At 38.0% G+C, this 22861-nt stretch overlaps 1 protein-coding gene across 10 annotated transcripts in view; it reads right to left on the minus strand.

Annotated features, from left to right (window-relative positions):
- Positions 1-20318, minus strand: part of dysf (dysferlin, limb girdle muscular dystrophy 2B (autosomal recessive)) — a 102754-nt gene extending 82436 nt beyond the window's left edge. For 7 of the 10 annotated variants that reach the window (XM_019354595.2, XM_019354593.2, XM_019354590.2 and 4 more), the window contains exons 1-3: positions 20003-20318; positions 2640-2695; positions 1635-1726 (exon numbers count right to left, since the gene is read on the minus strand). In XM_019354595.2, the coding sequence (XP_019210140.1) occupies positions 1635-1726; positions 2640-2695; positions 20003-20090 (236 nt within the window). In that variant the 5' untranslated portion in view covers positions 20091-20318. Of the gene's footprint in view, positions 1-1634; positions 1727-2639; positions 2696-10083; positions 10918-20002 lie in introns of those variants that run through there. The other 3 variants (XM_019354594.2, XM_019354589.2, XM_019354592.2) reach the window with 2 other exon arrangements.
- Between the last annotated feature and the right edge of the window lie 2543 nt (positions 20319-22861).

Here is a 22861-nt window from a genome sequence, read left to right on the forward strand (position 1 = left end):
AATTAGGAATGCATTAACCAGTTCAGCAACAACCAAGAAAAGTTCGTTCGTTCCTTCGTTAACAAAAAACAAACAAACAAAAAAAAACCTCTTCCTTACATCTGACCAAAGCAAGAACACTCTTGAGGAGGCATGCATGCCATTGCCAAAGTCTCCAATAAAGAGATGTATTATCTGGCAGAGCATCTCAAAGAAGGAAACCCAGTATTTGGTGATATCCATCTGTTATAGACTTCAAGGACTGAATTACTGCTCTGACTTATGACCACATGACCCTAACGGTGTGGCACCTGTGCCTAGTCTCTAATAAATTGTTAGTCTCCCTGTTTCCCCATTCACAGTCATTTTCTGACATCTTGCAACATTTATTCCACAACCTTGGTGGTTATTTTTGTTACTGTACAACATTGTCAAGCAAAGTTGTACAGCCTAGAGAGATCAAAGGAAAGTGGTAAAGCAAATATATAGGAAATACACCCTAAAAGGACAAATATGTACTTCACACATTAAGTCCAGGTGAATAGAAAATCACCAACAACAAAACAAAACAAATGCTCTGTTTAGGTTCTCAGTCATCCAGGTCATGGTACTCTATCCAGCTACGAAACAAAAAGCGACTTGACTACTTTAAGTTTCTTGAAGATGTTTCGTGTCTCATCCGAGAAACTCCTTCAGTTCTAAAACCAAATGGTATTTAAACTGTAGTGGGAATTGTCCCTTAAGAGGCTATCTATCCCCACTGTGAATGGCCATCTTTGAACAGAGGAGGTGGTTTACAACACCAACAGGGTGTAGCAAGGTCTCACAATGGTTTCATTGGAAGACTCATGACCCATGCCTTTTTTTCACACTTTGGCTCATGTGGTGAGGCACATGATCAGTAGTGGGTAGCTGAAGATGAGAGGGGAAACGTCTTCAAGAAACTTAAAGACGAACAATCACTTTTCTTCCAAGCTCATTAGAAAACAAATACTCAGTACAACGATAATGGATTTATGCTGAGAGCTGAGACACAGTCAAGTTCCACTGTAATTTGAGTGGCTGATTTATGGATCCATTCATCTTTCAGCACAACAGATAGTGAATGGGTGGGAATTTGGCAGAATAAAAACCACAATGAGGGGAAGACCTGATTCTTTAGTTCCTGCCCCTTCCCTTCCGAAAGAACTCTAACTGGCCTGACATCTTGATCGAGTGAAGTAATCCAAAAATAACCCACTGAGGGGTCCACTGGCCACATCTCTACTGTGAGAATGTGCAGCTCCATCTAACCAAACTTAGTATGACAATCCCAAATTTATTATCCCAGGGGTGATTCGTACATATCACCTCTTTATCTGTCTGTTGGCCAGCACAAGGTTTAAAATAACTTACAAAACAGGTGCCAGTGATGAGTGATTAAAAGTAAATATAGCCCGTTTATGTTTGGAGTTTAAAACAGACCTTTCCCTTTTACTCTTCAGTTGTGTTTGTAGGTTTGATCTATTTTTCGTGTTTAAAACAATTATGCCTCTTCTTTGTAAATCTCTAATGATAAGATCGGTCATTTTGTGTAAATGAAATGCCTTATACTTCTTCAGTGTTTTGATGCCACACTGCATCTGAATGCATACAATTAGCATAGCACACAGTACCTGTTTCTCCCCATTTTCTCATGATCTTTAACAACACAGTGAATCTCAGCTCCAGAGTCCAGAGGAATCCCCTTCAGATCCCACTCAAAACCCTGACGGACACAAAGGAAAGAAATGTAAAAAAAAAAAAACAACAGTGAAAACTGCACCTTTGTTGCATTATATTTGTGAAGTACTTCTAACTTTACTGCAGTGTTGCAAATAATATTTTGGTCTGGTTATTTTGCTCCCATACAGAGATGTTGTCACAATTTGACCAGCTCGTAATGTTGCAAACTTACTAAATGCACTGAATGTATTTTTAGGGTATGCTAGATAGCTGGTAAGCTAACACTAGCTGGTAAGCTACCCAGGGGAAAGCCAATTCAGGGTTGGTTTGAATTCCCAACACATCATACAGGCTTGTGTAAGTAAAATCAAACCATTTTTTCTAACTAATGTTAGCTAATGTTAGCCTTCATGTTAAGTGCAAATTGTTGACTGCATACAGCAAATTTCTATCTTAAGCAGTTATGTCTGATCTAACTTTCAGATAGCAAATTATTTTACTCGCTATGAGCTGCCTGATGTTGCGACCAGATGTGAATAAAGAAGCAGTCAAAACTAGCATTGTTAGGAACCAATGGTAGATTATTGTAACATAACAACAGACTTACCTAAATTGCAAGGCTGCTGCCATTCTAACAAATAAAATATCTTTATATCTTTACTAGATCTTTTTTGTTTTCAGTTATTTTTGTCTGTGTTTTGAGTTTCTATATGAATCTATGGGTGCTTCACTTTGATGAGGACTCCCGGACTGTACGCAAGCGGAGGACTCATCTTGGATTTTCTACTTTGAGTCATTTACAGAGACCAAGCAATGCCTTACTTTTAAATTAGGTTATAACATATTCTCACATTAATAATTAAAATATACTTAATATTTGATGTTTGCATCATCACACATCTAGGACTTTTCACAGATGATCGGTTAATGAATCTGTGGCTTTATGGAGGACTTACCTCATTCCACACAGGGTTAGGATTGTTTTTGATGACCTTTGTCTTCTTCTTGGACCCTGAAACAGATGTAGAAAATGGAAAATGTAATATTTGCAGTTTTTCTATATGAGGATGATCCTACAAATTAGGACATTGATAAGTTGTGTCAGAAATGAGAAAAATAAGCTTTCACGCCATCTGGAAAAACTGAAAGTCTCCTTTTGCAGTAACCAACAACTTAAATAAGTTAGAAACCTGTGTGTCAAATATATTTGCTCTGCTATTAGCTCAACTAATAGTGCAAACTTAACTTACAAAGTAAAGTTTTAACCGACATTTATGGACATGCCCATCATTAAAAACAAATTTTAAAAATCAGATTAGTGGAAAAAATATTTTTAACAATACAAAAGAAAATGTTGTGTCCTAATCTACTCTAACTTTGAATATGCATAATAATAACTCAGTAGGGGCCTTCAGAAAAAACTCAAAATCTATGCAGTCATCTCTATCTATCCTAAACTAGCCACACTGACAAACATTTTAATGAAATGCGTAGAATAAAATAGTTAAATGTTCCAGTAAGGGTGGATTGTTTATCTTTACCACTCATGTACCTGTATAATGATAAGAAAAACTGCTCCATCACACGAAACTTTTGTTACCCTCGTTCATGGTTGTGCTAACCAAAGATATGATTCTTTATAAGTTATTCTGAATGTTAAAACATAAGAACAAAAAAAAAAAACTTTACGCATTGCACCTTAAAACTTTGGAATAAATTACCCTTCTCCATAAAAAAATGCTAAAGTCAGAGTTTAAAGTTGAAATATGGGCTATTTTTGGTAAACAAAATGAAGACTATTGCAGAAATTGAACTTACTATGTAATTTTTATTATCTGTATTTTAAGTTGTTGTAAAGATTAAATAATATAAGTATATCAATTCTAGTCAGCTCATTTTGTGTGATGATTACTGACATACATTTTATTGTAATTCCTCCAAAAGGTGCACTATAGAAACAAGTTCGCACATGGTATAAATATTCTGCTCTAAAATAACTACTGACACACAATAGGTTTATTTGTATATGTGTGTTATCTTTCCATGGCTTCCTGTAACATGAAGTTCGGAGCTCTGATTTCCTGCCCGCCGTCGGCCAGCTTTAACCAGAAGTGAGAGGTGAGACAGGTTAATACCCTGCCAGAATAGGTACTCAAATACTGAAGGCCACTTATGAAACAATATGTGTACAAACATGTGATAATGTGAGTTATCACACAGGGGGGCAGTTATCACAGTTTCCAATTATTTTTGGTAAAACAGGAATTGATTGGGACACAGACTAAACTGGTGCTTCCAGATAAAAGGAAACAGAGTCAGTGGCCATTGTCTTCATCTTTGAAGTTACCTTTTCATTTGTATGACAGCAGACATGCTAATTCCTGGTAAATGTCACCAAGGACAGCTGAAGCTGATACAAATGACGGTAGTTTTGCATGTATTGACTGCAGTTGTTTATCTGATAATCCCATTAGATTAGATTATTTTAAAAATTACTTAAATTATTCCTGAGGAGCTTTTAAAGACATGCTTTACATGATGATGTATTTTAAAGGCAAGTGCAAATAAAACCAGAAAGGTCAGGGGGTTACAAAAGTCAAATATGATCAATTACAGATTTTTAACCATGAGTAAACAAAAAACGCTGAATGAATAACTTAAACAACTGGTGTATAAAATGTGCAAAAAAGAGGATCGGAAAAATGTAATAAGAGGATAGGAGACACTAAAAATGAAACTAAAAGGGTGTCCACACAGGAAGCTATTCGTTCATTGCACATCATTTTGTTGCTTAGGTTTGGTCACCAACAACAGGCTCAGTTTGCCTTGGTAACCTTCTGAATTCATCACCCTGCCATATCATCCAACTCATAGTTGACACAAGTTTATCTTAGAACCACAGGGAGTATCAAACGTGGACATAACTTCCAGGTCAAAAAAATTAAGTCAATGCAGTTGTGCCTAAAAACCTGCCACATGATGGTGATAACATTAGTTGAACAAAGACTTGTTGTCCTATAGCAGTTCATGGGAATATAACATCCCGTCTTTTCCCCTCACCCCCAAATGGTTGGAGCAGATGGTGGCTCCTCCCTGAGCCAGGTTATGCTGAAATTTCTTCCTATTAAAAGGGAGTTTTTCCTTTCCACTGTCACCAAGTGCTTGCTCATAGGAGGTTTGATAGTTGGGGTTTCTCTTTAAAATTGTAGGGCCTTTGCATTACAATAAAAAGAGCCTTGAGGTGATTGTTGTTGTGATTTTTAATAAATAATATAAATAATATAATAATATAAATATAAATAATATTGAATTGAATTGAATCTCATAGCTAAACTGCTGAGTTGAAGGGTTCAGTCATTTATTTGGGGTTATATTAAATAAAAAATGAGGTACTGTTTTATAAATCTTGGTCATACAATGTTATAAACTGGTATTATCTGTGTTATAAAACCACATGCTCACTTATGACTTGTCAATCACGAGTCATTAGCCAATGAGTGTTGGCTTTTACAGTCAGATCGACACTTCTTTGTCTCATCTTAGCTTTTCCAACGTGGTTATGGTGGAAGCAGTCATCTCGAGGCTTCAAAACAGAAATTCAGAAGCCAGTGGGTGATGTCACAGTACTTATGTCAGTCGTCTATACATACTGTCTATATTTGGAACCTTCCCACTTCACATTGCCCTGATAGCACAGTAGATTGAAGTCACTGATGTTGTTGAATTTCTCTGGTCTCTGGTCGCCACGTTTCTGTGAATTTCTTTCTGCGTGGACACTTTTTTTAGCGCTCTAAACACGCAAGTCGGGTTGTCTAAAAATTTCCAGACTCTTTGGAAACCAAAGGTCATTGGTCACATATCTTTGGCTTCAACTGGAGTACAATTAATATTTTTAATACATGTATTCCCAGTGTGCACACACACACTCACATTGTCTCCATTCACACACACTCGGACAAAAGTTGCTTGCCTTCCTGTTTTCCCTACAGTGATCACCAAGTTTGAGAACAAACACAAACAGAGAGCAATAAAACCATTAATTCAACTATACACACCCAAGCAAGTGCACACACACACACACACACACACACACACACACACACACACACACACACATAAATTACCTACGTAAGAGTGCCTCTGTTCTTGTAGATATAAAAAAAAAACATCTCCACCCTTCCACAGAAAGGTTGAGAGGTTACATTTGATTCATGTGTGAATGTGTATGTGTTGTGTGTGTCAACTCTAGAAATCTCCCAAGTGCTGGTGCCACAGTTTGGAACCTGCAGAGAGGAAGTGGCACAGTATTAACTTCCCGGTTCAGCTTGGCACATTTCTATTATGAGCTGAGAATAGAATAGTACAGCCCTCTGGGTTTTCACACACGTATAGGAAACCTAACTTTAGACCTTCACTGTGTGTGCGGGCATGTATTTTTAAAGTCTGCTCAAGGTTTAAGGAGTTATGGTCACATGAACAACCAATCGCCCTTGTAGTTTTCAGAGCCTGATACATTTGGACCAATAATATTTGGAGAGATTTAAAATAATGAAATATCTCAGTTTACACATTTGATGTGTTTTCTAGGTTCTTATTGTGTGCATTCGCACTCTGCTTGAGCACTTTCACAGTATCTCTCATTCATCCATGAATTTTTTCTACATCTAAGAGCTTCCTATCTAACACTCACACTCCCATAAATGCATTAGGAGTAACTCAGGGTGCTCAAATCAAATCAAATCAAATCACTTTTATGAGGGTTCTGTATCTTAGCCAATGATACTTTGATGACAGATACTGACAATTTAAAGCAGTAATATGCAACTGAACAATATAAAATTTAAGTGTAAATGTTACTATGTTCTAATTATTTTCAAGAAGTGACTTTTGAAATAGAGACTATGTCACAGTTTTTCAACTTAAAGTGTTAAGAGTTTAGTACTGTTGCCTCCTGTTTGGTTAAGGAGTGTCTGTGTGGAGTAATTGAGAACAGTACCAGCAGCTGAGTCTGACCCACATGGGGGATCCACATTATAAATAGCACAGTGCTGCCAGCTTTTATTTCTGTTTTGATTGAGAACAACACTCACTGTGACAATAACAACACTTTGGCTGGAAATCCTGCCTTTAGGACACAAACACCAGCACACGCTGCCAGATTTAATCACAGCACTGATAGAACCATTGCTCACAAACACAGTGTAGGAAAAAAGTCAGTCATCTGTCTGTGCATTAGCACTGATCATAACCTTGTGCAGAAAGAGTTTCCATAAAAATGTCTATTGTATTGGTCACTATTATCGGCCAGAATTGCTCTGGAAACTCTGGGATACATTTCCACAAACCTTTTTGAATACATTAAATGCAGAAAATGCATATCCTTCCCTCTGGATCTGTTGAGATTAGTCAGTTCATGTAACAGTTGCTCCTCCTCCCAAAGTGTCAACTACTAACATCTCTGATTTCTAAAAATGGACATGGTATCTGTGTTCTTGAGGGGAGGAAATTCTCTCTCTCTTTTTCTGTCATTTTTCTTTCTGAACTCTAAATTCTTCAAGTTATTGAAACTCAGTTTTGTGGGGCGAAAAAAGCCACTAACTCATTTATTTTCCATGCTTTTTCCTAACAAGTATATAAATGAATTATATCATTCATTTGTGATGCTTAAGGTGTCCAAGGCACTGCTTTATCACTTTATAGTTCAGTAAGCTTTTTTTTCCCACAATAAGAAAGACGTTCTGCTGTTTAGCCATAATATGAATGTGGATGTGGGAGGACAGAGACATAACAGAGTGGTTTCAGTTTCACTTTGCTGCACTGAATCAATTTCTACACATCAGAGTCGACCGGCTCTGCTGGAAAAGGAAAGATGCAGAGTCACTGCACCAAATTCACTTAATTTAAGAGTGTATGAGGAGGGTGAGATAAGCATGAGTAAACAAAATAGGAAAAACATCTGCTGGCACGTCGCATATTTAACCCTGAAAGAGACTTACACTAGTCTTTGTTAAAAGTGGGCTGTTGATCTGTGCACTCAATTTAAAATTAGCAATAGATTGAGGTAAGAGGACGATACAAGTATTTGTGTTATGGCACGAGGAAACTGTTAGGACAAAGGCAGGAAGTAGAAAGCAGAGCTCTCTTCATAAAGGAGGCAGATACTGAGTCATGGAAAGTAGGCCTACAGGAAAATAAGATTGGAAAACAGGAATGCCGCTGAGGCAAAGTAGCTAAAGGCTCGTTTATTGTCGCTGATTGTGACATCACCACAGCCCTGTCACCATGTATAATGGAGATGAGGGCGTGTCCCACATGCTGCAGTATTCTACTGAACAATAGGTGTCGCCAACCAGAAAGAAATCTATGAGCACTGGTACAAGAGTAGAAAAAGATTTCTTTTGTTTAATTTCTCCATCTTTTTTAGGTGTTACAACATCTCCCTCTCTATAATCTGGAAATCTTTGAGCTTCTGCACTGATACAATATTGAAATCGTGGCAAAAACCAACAGGATCATGACATGACAATCCAAAACTTTGTTTGTTTACTTTGTTGCGTCCTAGGTATTTTCTGATTTTAAGCCATCACAAAGTCTAGACCGGAGGCTGCAGTTCTGGCTTAAAGTCCTGAATAAATAATAAATGGTGATTTCAAGCAACTTATATTTGAGTGTCCAAAAGTTGATTCTGTTCATCTGGACGTAGCGTTTTCAGTGGGAGAAACGTTTCGATCAATGGCCATGAGTACCTTTCATTGAATTGTACTCATCGCCATTCATTGAATGGTACTCATGGCCATTGATCGGCTGTCTTTGATCAGTGGTTGTTGATCAATGGTCATGAGAATTTGCATAATCATGATGTAGAAACTGACCTCCCAGCCCATTGTTCATTCAGTGGTGCTAGTTTCAGTCATTACTGTTTATAATATTGGGGAAACCTGCAGTCAGCTGAGACTGAAGAAGTCACTTGTATGAGTAACGAAACGTTTCTCCCACTGAAAGCACTACGTCCAGATGAACAGAATCAACTTTTGGAGATTTACTTACCTGGATGATTGAGCATACATCAAGACGTTATATTTGAGTGCTCAAACTGAGTAGAAAAGCACTATATAAGTATCAGTCCAATTACCATTTATAGATTTTCTACAGTGATAGGACCACCTACATTTGTGGTGCAGTTCAATAATTTGATTCATGCAGTACTTTTTTAGATTCCAGCAATGACAGATTAACAACCATTAGTAATAGAATTAAATTTAAACACCAGTAAGTTCATTGTTGAGTGCCACTGTTAGCCATCTGTTTAGCCACCATATTTGACTTTCGTCATCAGTATATTTATTTGTGTTGTTGCTTAATTTAAAAAAAAAAATGTCACAGTAAAAAATGTCTGAGATTATAAGATAAGCTGCAAAAGTGTTATCTGACAGGCTGGTTTTTGTTATCTTATTGCAAACACAAAAACATGAATGACAAAGAGACAGCTTATGCTAGCTGAACTCATCCTTTTTTTTCTTTAATTTAAAGTAAACATGTGAGTACAGTGAAAGTGCCATAATTATATAAATAACATGAACAACTTTTAGTGGAAATATTATCAGTATGCTTCAAAGCTAATTAGCCAAATAGCTAGTTAGCATGGCTTGCTAGAATCAGTTAAGAATAAAAACCTAACTTGTTAGCACAACGGGTGATCTGAAATTTCACATGCAATAAAGATATTGAGTTAATTCAATTTAGTTATATTATGTTATGAGCATTCTGTGTATGTATGTAAAAAAATATGCTAAATATTGAGAAATAGCACATAAATGGCTAAGACATATTCCATTCAAAAGCATTCGCCTCAACTCCCAGCATTTGCAACCCACATTCCTTAGATATCTCTCACAGATATGTGCACAGTTATATTCTTGGATAAAAGTGGTGTACAATAGCTGCAGTGAAATGTGTAGTTCATTCATCCAGATACACAGACTCAAGAATTTTGTGTCGTTCATTCGAAACTCAACTTGGACATCAGCAATACTACAATCAACTCAATGGTCTGTTATTTCTACAGTAACATAATTTTACAAATTACGTATATGACACCTTAATTTTCAAATCAAATGAAAAATTTTTTAAAAAGCACAACACACACACACACACACACACACACACACACACACACACACACACACTGGGATCAGCTTGAGCCTTCAGCAGCCAAAGAAATAGATATTTCCAAAAACCAAAGAACAAGCTAAGAGAATTGATACAGTTTTATTTTGAACATGATTTGAGAATTGTTTTGATAGACTTTCGTTACTTGATATTTTTAACAGGCAACTTTCCAAGTTTATCCTATTATTCCCTGACTTTATGCATGCCCTGAACATCCCATAATCCTCTTACCTCTGAAAATGACACTGGCCTGAGGGTCAGAGTGTTTCAAGTTGTTGGCCCGCTGAATAATACAGCGTAACATGTTGAACACTTAGCACGATCCTGAAAGCTGAAAGAGTGTAAAAACTCGCTCAGAAATGAAAAAATCAAATCCCGCTGTCACAGGGTTAATACAAGGGGGATCCAGTGCTGAATTAACCGCTGATTACATGACTACAGGAAGTTTGTAATGATAACAACCAAAGCAGTAACGCTGAAAAAGTCACAAGGTAAAGACCAAAAAGAAGAGATAGTTTTTTTAAAACTCAATCAGTGACTTATTTCCTTATTTGCCAAAAACTGATGACCAAAAACATGAAAGAAAAATAGCCAGAAAGATGAATGAAAATCCAGAAAAATCAGAAAGGAAATTATCCTCAGATAGCTTCTCCACATTGCCTCACAACATCTCCCTCTTTCAGAAACTACAAAATAAAAGCTCTTCTTCTCAATCGGAGATGTGTTTTTCTTCTCACTGTAACACTCCCGGAGGGAAAGAGGGCAGTGAGAAAATATGTCAGGAACCCAACAACCAAAGGAAATCTCAACATTTCCTGTGCTCTTTTCCTCTCGTCTTCTGGTTATTTCCTTGTCTTGCCCAAATATTTTCCTGCACTTTATCTGCTCATCTCCTCTTTCACTTCAGTCACTCTCTTAATCCCCTTTTTTGCTTCCATCTGTCTCGTGTTTTCAGTAAACCGTCACCTTTGCTAAAACCAACAGTTCTTATGGAATTTGGAACAATGTTCTGGATTTCCTTCAAAATCCTAGAAAATGAACTGGTAAATAATTCCAGGAGTTTCAGTGGCTTTTGTTTAGTTAGATTTATCAATTCAAAATTGTAATTTTCTTGTACAAAGACACAATCTTAATTGGTTGAAATGATCAACTAGACTATGTGTGCCTTTCTAAGCGAAATCAGGTCTAAAAATCCAAAAGTTTTAGTTGCACTGAGATAAGTTGTGGAACATTTATAAAAGGTTAATTTAAATATTGTGTTAGAAAAATGTAGGCTAGCTGCAGTAGAGTTGAAGAGTTGTGAGCCTTAACTCTAAGACACATAAATTCCAGTGCCAACTAGATTCACTGTGAGATAGCACCACCTGCAGATGTAAAGTGGGGGATACACACACCCCTAATTTTTCAAATTTGCAATAAAGTGAGTGTGGTTCAGGAAAACCTGAATCACCTTCCAATAAGCTGCTCTTTATAATGTAAAAATTATACTGAAATTTTTTGAAAAAATATGAAGTGTTGAGCAATAAAACAATAAGAAATATTGGTAATCTATCAGTCACTTGTTAATAAAAGGCTCCTACAAGCTGTCGTGCAACTAGTTCATGGGATTGTTTTTTAATGAAAGGCTTTTAACACAAGCTTTACAATAATATATTTATAATTGATTTCTAAAAGTACTGCATGACAAGTACTAACAGAAGTAGGCTGTCAGCATGCTTCTTATTCAGTAACTGAAAGCTGCGCTGTTTCATTTTATTTCCCAGGATACCTACAAAATTTCACCCTCTGCTTAAATGTTGAACATTTCCTGAGTGTATCCATGCTGCTGTTTAATCAATATTATACTTTATGTCCAAAATGTTTTCATCTCACATCAATTCTTCTTTTGTATTGTCTTTGAAGCTGATTACACGCAATCTTAAAAGTTGATAAGTTCAAGTACAAACTACTCAAGAGCAGCAAGTTAAACCAGTGTGTTTATTATGTGTACTTAAGGTCTAGGGACCAGTCAGTAACCCCTATTGGCCAATTCTTTCTAGGCAAAAAAAATGTGTATGTCCTGACCGGGTGGCAAGTGTGTGCTTAAGTTTGCTTTGAAACCTTTTGTTCCAGTCACATGACCCTAGAGTTCACACAATGGTCCCCTGACAACCACAGGGAAAAATGTCTATTCCCCAACTTACTGGTGATTGTTTGCTTGACATTGCTGTCTATTACAGGACAAATCTGCTTTTTTTGTTTTTTAATGAAAATTATGGGTGTGAATCTGCTAACGTTTTTGCAGACATCACCACCTAGCAACTGTCAGCAACCACACACCACCGGTCATTGAATGTGTTTGTCCCTAAGGATGTGGGGTTGATGCCGGTTGCCAACCGGTTTCTAGCCCTTTTTGACAGAATCCTTAGGAAAGTAGAAAAATTTGATTTAAACAAACAAATAAGACTATACTTATCAGCATGTATGCAAGAAAGTGTCATGATCTGCAGCAGCAGATTGAGTGGAGCAGCGAGAGGACCCAAATGCAGATCTGTGGAGACTGGAGTTAACAGAAGGCAAGCCGCTTATTCAGGCTGACAAGCAAAACAGTATAAAAATAAGAAAATCAAATTGAATGACGAACTAATCATAAAACACTGAACTGGGAAAACACTGGGACCTCTGGCCCACCAGGATCATGGCCACACAGATGTAGATAAACAGACTCACTGACAAAAAACAGAGGAAAATAGAGACAATATATACACTGATGAGTGATCAGGAAGATCAGCGAACACATTTGAACACAGCAGGAACAAATTGGTCATAATGAGACAGAGGAAGCAAAACTGAACACAACACTCAAGAGACAAGGACTGTCAAAATAAAACAGGAAGTAGCACGAACACCGAGACTCAGGCAAGGACGTGCAAATTTAACACTAAGATGAGGTTAAACAAACCTGCAAACACACAAACGACTCAAGAGAAAAAGGATGAAACACCCAAGAGAAGAACATGAGAACAGGTAACAAGACAGAACACAGAGACATGACTGAGATGAGGAAGAGAGAGAGCGAAAGAGAAAGAAACAGAGATGTAAATAAACATGGAGACAAGACTGACTTCCACAGGAAACACTAAGAACAGGACATGAGGAAAGGAAAACCTAAAGGGAACTAAACAACCTAAAATCATCTGAACCACAAGAGATGATAGTACAATCAGAAAACTCAAAAGCACAAGAAAACTAAACTAGTAAATGTAACCCATTCTTTGAGATCAACAACAATAACCAAAAAAGATTCATAAGACCAAAACACAAACACTGCGACCCAAAACCATGACAGAAAATAAACTACAATGACCTACAAAGAGAAAATGTTACTGAGAGGTTTGAGACCAGCACTTGAGTAAATATGAACTTTAGTTCCTACAAATGTACCCAGCTGTTCAAAGAAAACAGACATAAAACTTTTTTTGTGTGTGTGTAACTAATTATCACCTTTAAACATCTACAATAAACAGCTACGGCTTTTCAGTCATCTGAACCCATATTCTCAAAATAGTCCTCTCATAGTTCTCTATAGTAGCATCAAATTCTCATACTTGGTATCTGCTTTTTAAAATTGCATGCACTCTATATCACTATCTAAAGTAAATTTAGTAATAGATTAAACTGTTTGAACTCTGCTTTGTTACCATTATCAAACTGTAAAGAAGCTGAACACGTAAGTATAATGTAATTGAAAACTTTCTGATCTTAAATAAAATTTAAAGGAAGTTCACATATGTAGGTAAACTGTTTTGATAAACTAAGCCATGTCAGTCTGTGTCTTGTCTGTTTTATCCTCTCTTTTCCTGCAGCATCCTCTCATCTGCCCTCTAACAGGAGTTTCTCTGTTCACCTCGGTGAACTGTCATCTCCCAGAGCTCCTTTAACTCGTGGTGTACCTCAGGGGTCTATTCTAGGCCCCCTGCTGTTTATTCTGTATTTGCTCCCTCTGGGCGATGTGCTGCGTAAACATAATGTGTCCTTCCACTCTTTTGCTGATGACATTCAGATCTACCTCCCTCTGAGGTTAGACTGTAAGGACTCTCTGCAGCCGTTATTCTCCTGTCTGTCTGACGCTAAGACTTGGATGGCTCTTAACTTTCTACATCTAAATGAAAGTAAAACTAAAGTCATTGTGTTTGGGCTTCCTAAAGACCCCAACCCTTCCTTTGATTTTATGGGACCCCTAACTTCTGAATGTACTTCCTCCATTAAGAGCCTCGGTGTTACTTTTGACAGTGCTTTTAAATTTGATAAACAAATCAGCTCTGTAGTCAAGGGATCTTTTTATCACCTACAGATTTTAGCTAAAGTCAAGTCCTACCTGTGCAGGAACGATCTAGAAAGGGTGGTCCATGCTTTTATTACTTCACGGCTGGACTACTGTAACTCCCTTTATGCTGGTTTAGATCATTCCTGTCTGCATCGCCTCCAACTGGTGCAGAACGCTGCTGCTCGCATGCTGACCGGTTCCAAAAAGAGAGACCACATCACTCCGGTCCTCTGCTCTCTCCACTGGCTCCCAGTTGCTTTTAGGATTGATTTTAAAATTTTACTGCTGGTTTTTAAGGTTCTTAATGGTACTGCACCTCCTTACCTGGCAGAGCTTCTTAGCATTTACTGCCCCAGGAGATCTTTGAGGTCAGCAGACTTGATGCTTTTAGATGTTCCCAGGTACAGATTAAAGACTAGGGGAAAGAGGGCTTTTGCTGTGGCTGCACCCAGACTGTGGAACAGTCTACCCCCTCACATCAGATTCTCCACAAGCCTAGGAACTTTTAAAACTGCTCTTAAAACTCACCTCTTTTCATTGGCTTTTAGCAAGGTTTAACCTATTGTTTTAATTTATTGTTTTATCAGTGAGGTATTTTATGTACCTGTGTTTTATAGTATTTTATATTTGTATTTTATTGTACAGCACTTTGGTCAGCCTTGGTTGTTTTTAAATGTGCTTTATAAATAAACTTGACTTGACTTGACTCTGCTCACACATCCTGTTCTTCTGAGGCAGTCAGCAGATCTAATTACACTTGATTATATGATTAACTCAAACACAGTTTCAGTTTATTTTATGTGTATATAAAATTAACCTTGTACAATTCCAGCAAAATAGCTTCAGACCTGCCTTTGACCATCACTACTTAAAGAGAACGAAAAGTGAGATGATAACCTAGAATACAACATAATGAAGATCAAAAATACAGCTGACACCAGCAGGGAACAAATACTAAAACTGAACTAACGTGGGAGGAACACAGTATGACACAACAATGGAATACAGGCACGTTCATGTATTTCCACTATGAGACAGCTAAAACTATTCAAGACGACAAGGGGAAGTGAAACTAAAGGCACACGAGACAACAAAGTATCAAACTAAAATTGGAAGTAACTGACTGAAAACAAAGACAAAGGACCTCATGATGGAATCAAACCCGCACTGCTGCATTAGGTTCAAAGGTTGTGGTTTTACGTTTAAGTGCTGAACTAAACCACCTACACTATAGAGCCATTAAACTACAATGCTCTTTATCAGCCAGATGTGTGATTAGTTCTCGTACCATGTTAGCCATCCTGACTTTACAATACAGTGAATGTGGTATCCTTGTCAGTTGATTTTTGTGTTATTGTAGGATCTGATTTGGTGCAATAAAATTCCCCTCATTCATTCCCAGATGAAAGTCTCTAACTGCATTTTTTAATTACTGAGGTTCAGTCTCCTGCCTTTACACAATCCTACACTCACTGCAGAGAAACCAGATGATGTTAGGACAGAAACGATCGAAATAATCTAATGATCTTACACTTTCCAAACCAGGGTATCTGTTACTATCCTTTCTTCTTCAGTAGGATTTGAGGCCTTACTGATTCAAAGAAATGATGCAGCAGTTTTTAGGAGCAGACGCAGCAGAGACAGCATTCAGCTTTCAGGGGGAGCAGATGAGTTAAAGCAGAACATGTGTCAGATACAGTGGAACCCCGACTTACGAATACCCCATTTAACAAAAAATTCAAGTTAGAAGGCACTGAACGGCAATATTTCTGCCCGTGTTACGGCAAAATGCCCGCGTAACGAAATCCGCTGGCTCTAATTGGCTGAGCCCAGAATGCCTACAATGCCCACAATGCCTTCCGAATCATGTGACAACCCCCTTGGCTTTCGTACTTGCGCTTCGCTGTTCCACTTGAACGACGTATTGTTGTTGCAGTTAGCAATTAGCCTATAGCCTATTAGCCTATTAGCCGCGATGGGTGCTTCAACTTACGAAAATTTTCGACTTACGAAAGACCCTCGGGAACGAATTAATTTCGTAAGTCGGGGTTCCACTGTATCAGCGAGGAGGAGAAGCTCAAAAACAACCCGAGTGTTCAGCTGTTCATCAATGTTTTCACTGAGCAGCCACAGAGTTTTTATCCCAACACACCACAGTAATGGCCACTTTTCCATTTGCATGCAGAGACTATATCGTATTGCAAATTTTGATAATTACACAAAGTCTGATTATGTTGTTTCACCATTACTATGAGTCAGGCATTTAAATCTGCCAAATGGTCACATTTTAAAGACAGTGATTTCAGTGATGCATTAAAGATTGTGCAAGAACTGCATGATCCTAAGAGCATCACTTGTTTTTCTCCAATAAAACTATATTGCAGCTTTTATGTAAGGCAACATTTTATACAGCACAACATCAGATCCACATCTATAGAAAATATGAATTTCTGATTGACTATTTACTGCAAAATCGCTCGTCTCCAAGGGTTAACTAGACATGAATTTCACCTCCAAATGTTGCCGACCTCAAGACAGGATAAACTATCTGCAGCTGGAAAATTTAACTCTTTTTTTGTGATCCATATTTCAGCATCTTTGTACTGTATTCCACTCATTCATTCCCATTATCTTATTTAGAATATTTTCATTTTTTCAAGCCAAAGACATTGAACCAAGCATCTCATCTTTCAGGAAGTCATCATGCTATCACGTTTTTAAGTGTGCATAGAAGTCTGCAGTTTTGTATGATGAAACCACTGCTCCTCCATGTTAAAAGGAGACAGTTGAGGTTCCTCATCCATCTGTTCAGGGTGATTTCCAGACGTTCAGCTGGAATATCCCATTGTAAATAAAGAACCCATAAGCCTAGGAATGCCTTGGGATCCTCTAGAAGGAACTGGAAAGTGTTGATGTCTGGAATACCCTGTTTAACCAGCATGTACCATGATCCAACTATGGATAACTAGAAGATAATGGATGGATGATTGGAAACTCACTGCTTCAAAAGAAAAAATAACTCATAACTTCAACTTAAGAGAGGCAAGTTACACTAACTTTATGGTTTTGAGGGACCATTACTTAAGGATGAAAACTTAAGTATCAAAGTGGTCTGTTGCTAGGCAAATCTTTAAACTGTTCTTTGCCACACAAACACTAAAAACACATATGACAATATGTAGAATCAAAGTCTAAACCTAACATTAGAACCTAACACAAATAATTATACCAGCACTACTATATTAAGAATTTTTGTTAAACGTTAACAGTCCCCATTAATTTATGTGCTTCCAGTGAAAAAGTTTACTTTACTTAGAAAAACCAAGCAGAAATTATTAAAATAAAAGAATGCACAATAACACACTGCGAGACTAATACACTTGTTTGTCCTGAAACAGATTGCAAAGAGGACTTGCAGAAGTTGTGTGTGTGTGTGTGTGTGTGTGTGTGTGTGGCCTATATCACACAGGGAAACTTTTGTGCATAGTCATAGTGTCAAGAGTTCATGACACATTTAAGACAAAACAGTCTTTTCAAAAACAAACCAAATGTTATATAAAGGCAAATAAATAAATGAATAAAATACTTTCCTCAGCTGGCATACAAGAATAGTACCAACATGTTTACTGTTAATTTGAACATAGACAAAAGTTCCAGAAACTTTAAATTTGCTCAAAGTAACAAGTTATCCCAGCTTTACATCGGCTGAGTCATAAAATATTTTTGTCCATAAAAGTCCAAAAGTCTTTTTTTGCTGAACACTCGAGCAGAATGACAAAATGCCGTGGTCCTTGGTATTGCTATGTTTTATGTGTTGCAGTCCTGTTAACAGGAGTGAATACCGACTTCAGTCATTACAATCGCTTTAGTGCCTGACAGCCCTCGGTGTATAAATAGCCCTGCTGTCCCTTCAGTCTTGGTCAAAGTGTGTGTTGTGCCTTGGTTATTTCTGGATTTGAGTTTTGTATTTGCTTTTTGGGGCTTTAAATTATTCCTTCATGAAATGGTTTTATTATTTTTAAGTGTGCCTCCAGTGTCCTGAAATTAGATCCAAACCTCTGTACTCCACAGCATTTTGGCACGAAGTACAAAAATGTACTAATAGATTTGAAGTCAGGTTACATCTGAATGCTCTGCAGCTAAATATCAAGCTCTATGAAATGACCTGTAGGCACATACAAAAGTGTGATTCAAAAGAGATCCATGGAAAAATCTACATATCTTGAATCTACATTAATTAATTTTCAAATAATACAAATGTCTCAGAATAAAAGGACAGAATAATAATTATGATAATGGTTACGAATTACAAACCTTAGCATGCTTCTTAGCATCTGCTAATCACAACTAAACAACGTTTACAGATGATACAGGACGAAATGTTGCTGGTATTTGGTCATAAATCTGAGGCCTGTGGAAGTAAAATGCACTCTAACTTAAAACTGAAGTTTCAGATTTCAGTTCAGGTTTCAGGCTCAGGGTTTAGTTCCTCTACTTAAAGATAACAGCTAACAGTAAGTAACAATATTTGCATGCCGGTGTTCTGGGAATCCATCCTACCTGGCAAACCATCCTACCCGTTGTTTCTGCGCATGCGCACAACACGAAATTCAGTGGCAAACCGTCCTACCTTTGTGAATATTCGCTAGAAAAATACTCTGACCGGTAAAATTCACTGCCAAACCATCCTACCTTTGTGAATGTCACCTACAAGCATACTTAAACAGCTAAAATTTAGTGGCAAATCGTCCTACTTTTTTTCATCTGAGCTAGAAGCATGCTTTCATAGCTACATTTAAGTGGCGAACCATCCTACCTTCGTGAATATGAGCTGGAAGCATACTTTAACAGCTAAAATTCAGTGGCAAATCATCCTACCTTTGTTAATAACAGCTAGACACATACTCTGACGGGTAAAATTAACTGCCTAAACATGCTACCTTTGTGAATGTTACCTACAAGCATACTTTAACGGGTAAAATGAAGTGGCAAACCACCCTGCCTGTATGAATATGAGCTACAAACATACTCTGATGGGCAAAGTTAAGTGGCAAACCGTCATACCTACTTAAATTGGTGCTGGAATTACTCTGTGACAGCATAAATGTGCATAAACTACTTACGGTAGGACGTTTTGCCAAAGTAGGATGGTTTGTCAGAACACCGGCCTTTAGTAGGTATGTTTACCAAAGTTTTTAAACTTGCTCAATAAATTAAACCAATTTATTGGACAGTTGAAATGTTGCAGTGATCTATTATAATTCATCCTAAGGGGGGAAGTGAATGAGTGGATTAAATTTCAAGACTATCAGGCCAACGGCTATCACGACAGATCACTCATAACCACAAATGGCAATTTCATGGGAGCACAAAAGAGACAGTCAGACATTTGTCATGTACAAGAATAACTTCTTTGTTTTATGTAGACCATGACTGTGTGAAATCTCAGTTCATTTAACAAGATTTCTGTTTTTTTATCAGGTCACCTAAATATAAGAACCTGGATGTTACTATAATCTGAAGTGTAAACTGAAGCTGCAACTGAAGCCGAGCGAGGAAGCGTCTCATAGGATAAACTCTGCTGAAAGACTGCGGGTATCTATAAACACAGAAGTGCTTTACTGGAAACACAGTCGGCATACTTTCTGGACTGCTTTAACTCTTCATGTTGCTCACATCCTCATCTCCCCTCTCTCCCTCTTCCTCTAGGTCCGTCTCTTTTTCCTGTAAGCTCTTCTTTCTCTGCCCCACCCCATGAAAGATAATCAGAGGTCACTTTCAAATAATAACTTCTCAGCTGTTTTTTTTTTTTCCCTTCAGGCCACCTGAGAAAGACGTCCGTACCTTCATAGGTGACGCTGCAGTAGGCATCACTGATGTCATCGTCCGGCGTTTGCAACCGCTCTGCACACAGAATGAACACGCGTAGCATGGCTCACACACACACACACACACAGCTGTCAAATCCCAGCAAGAAGCACACTGTGATCCATATGAGGGTGACAATATAGAAAAGTATCCTTAAAATAAAAAGAGATCCATGGCGGTGAAAGAGAGAGGGCAAAATGAGAATAAGAGACACAACGAGTCAGAACTGAGAGAGCGAGTGGTCGATCTGCAGCTCTCAGCTGTCTCCCTCACTCCCCACAAATGCGAGACAAACGCAGCACAGTCCATAGTGCACTATAGCTGACTCATTCACACACACACACACACACAAGCCCGTTCAGCTATATTAGTGAGGACCTTCATTGACGTAATGATTTCCCTAGCCCCTTACCCTAACCATAACCATTAAAAATGAATGCCTAATCCTGACCCTTACCCTAAACCTAACCATAACCTAATTGTAACCCTGACACTAAAACCACATTTTGAGCCTCAAAAAGGCTTTCACACTTGTGAGGACCGGTGAGTGTGTCCTCACAAGTGACTGTTGGTTCTCACAAGTATAGTAGAATGCAGATTTCGGTCTTCACATAGATAGCTAGACAGGAACACACACACACATACACACTGTCCTTTCAATCACAGCTGGCTTAAAGGGCCAGTAAGGCACACAAACACACACACTTATGCGCACACACACACACACACACACACACACACACACAATGGCCTTTAGTTTTTTTTACCTCAACAGAATCAGCATTCAAACACTGCCAACTTAAACCAACACATGGGCAGCTAGAAAATGTGCCAGTTGATGCAGATGCAACAAAGCAAGGTGTAGTTCAATCAAAGATGATCTTTAAAGGTGGTGTAGAGCAACTATAGTTGCTGGGTTCACTGTCACAATCTGTGGATTTCTCATGAATTATCCCCCCCCAATCGCTCCGAGATTTGAAGTACACTAAAGACACCATTCTGTGTAGTCAAGTTAATTCAGACTGAAAGTTATTGGGACACCCAACTGTCCAGCAGAGGGCAGCAATATCACGGAAAAGCCTTGAATAACAAGGACGACACTAAATACAACTTGGCTGAACCTCTTCCAGCCCCACCCCTAAAAGAAATTAATATGCACTTGTAGTTTTGAAGAAAACTGTTCCTATTTATGTCCTCCTAAGGCCCAGGAAGGTTTTCCTTCCCACTGTCGTCAAGTGCTGGTTCTTGGGAATGGTCTGATTGCTCTGGTTTTATATAAAGTGCCTTGAAGCGATTGTGTTTTGAGATTTGTCTCTATATAAATAAAGAGTTGAATTGAATAGACTTTAATAAAGCCCACTGGAAGGAGAGAACTGTCTTAAACAGAGTGCAGCAAGGCTGTCATGGAAAGATGACTCCCTTCCTGTATGGCAGCTGAGAAACCAAATCCCACAACTTCAGAGCCCTGGCTCACACAATACTTCTTATCCACAATGAAGTTTGAGGGTCATTAATTTGCTTCTTCCCCAGCTCCTCAAAACCTGGAATGTCCTGTGTCTGACCTTCCTCCACCTCCACCTCATCTCCTGACAGCTCTAAGCATGACTCCACCTCCACAGTTCTGAGGAAAATCCTTTCTGTCTCACTCAACCATCATATAACTCTGGGATCAAACTAGAACTTCTGTCCACTTCAAGGGACAGAAGATTAACTGCTTTTTCACTCATTTTAGCCAATTCCTTGTTCCTGACAATTTTCAGAGAAAGTGAATGAGCCAGCGTTGAGTCAACACAAAGTGTTGCAAAATCGATTTAAAAAACAGAACAAAACAAACAAAAAATTTTGTTTCTTTAGTTGAATCTAAGGTAAATGCCAAAACTAGCACAGTTTGACATCATAAAATAGCAGCGCTGTGCCAACAAGGTGATTCATTGGCATACCATTTTTAAGGAAGAGAAACTGAGAATAAGGCTGAGGTGTGCCAAATTACTCGATTAAGCCAACTTCAAAACCAACTCGAAAAACCATCTGACCTTATTGAGTAATAAATCCAAATTAGAACGCTTTATCATCAAGAATTTCAAATGTTGATAGATAGATAGATAGATAGATAGATAGATAGATAGATAGATAGATAGATAGATAGATAGATAGATAGATAGATAGATAGATAGATAGATAGATAGATAGATTCTTTATTTAGCAATAAAGAAAAATCTATCAATAAGTTTCCTAGTTTCCAATGGTCTGGGTCTTGGGGGTAGCAGTGTAAGAAAATATGAGCAGATCTTCTTCTAAGGGGACACCAAGGTGTTCGGAATGAGGGATGAAGATATTGGGATTAGATAAATACACTTTTAAATTCCAAATAAAGTCAGACTAAAAAATAAGTGTGATACTTTGTCATTGAGTCAAACACTACAAATTGTTTGACTCAGTGTATGTAACAATGTAATCTAGACGTAAAGACTCTTCATGTGACTGGCTTCATTCCAGTCTCTGCCTCGCATGACTAAAGTTTTACCAACTCACAAATGAGAGAAGGCAGAAAAGGAATTGGAACTCGTGACTTTTTTGGAATTTGCTTCTCTTCTACCAGCTAAACCTTCAGCAGAAGCTTACAAATAATGCAGTAAATAATAAAGCTAAATGAAAAAATCCTGCATATGTTCAGTAATGGGGTCAAGCTGCAAGCAGACATGGGGGAATTTTGTTTCTCTTCTATTTATAGTTTGACCCACTGGGCTGCAGTCATCTACACATTTAGGGTGAGCATGTAGAGAGCTTACGGGAAGCATGCTGACTTCAGGGAGCAGGGATAAAAATAATGTGTGT

This window comes from Oreochromis niloticus, linkage group LG3, assembly GCF_001858045.2.
Source record: "Oreochromis niloticus isolate F11D_XX linkage group LG3, O_niloticus_UMD_NMBU, whole genome shotgun sequence".
In the NCBI taxonomy this organism is placed as follows: Eukaryota; Metazoa; Chordata; class Actinopteri; order Cichliformes; family Cichlidae; genus Oreochromis; species Oreochromis niloticus.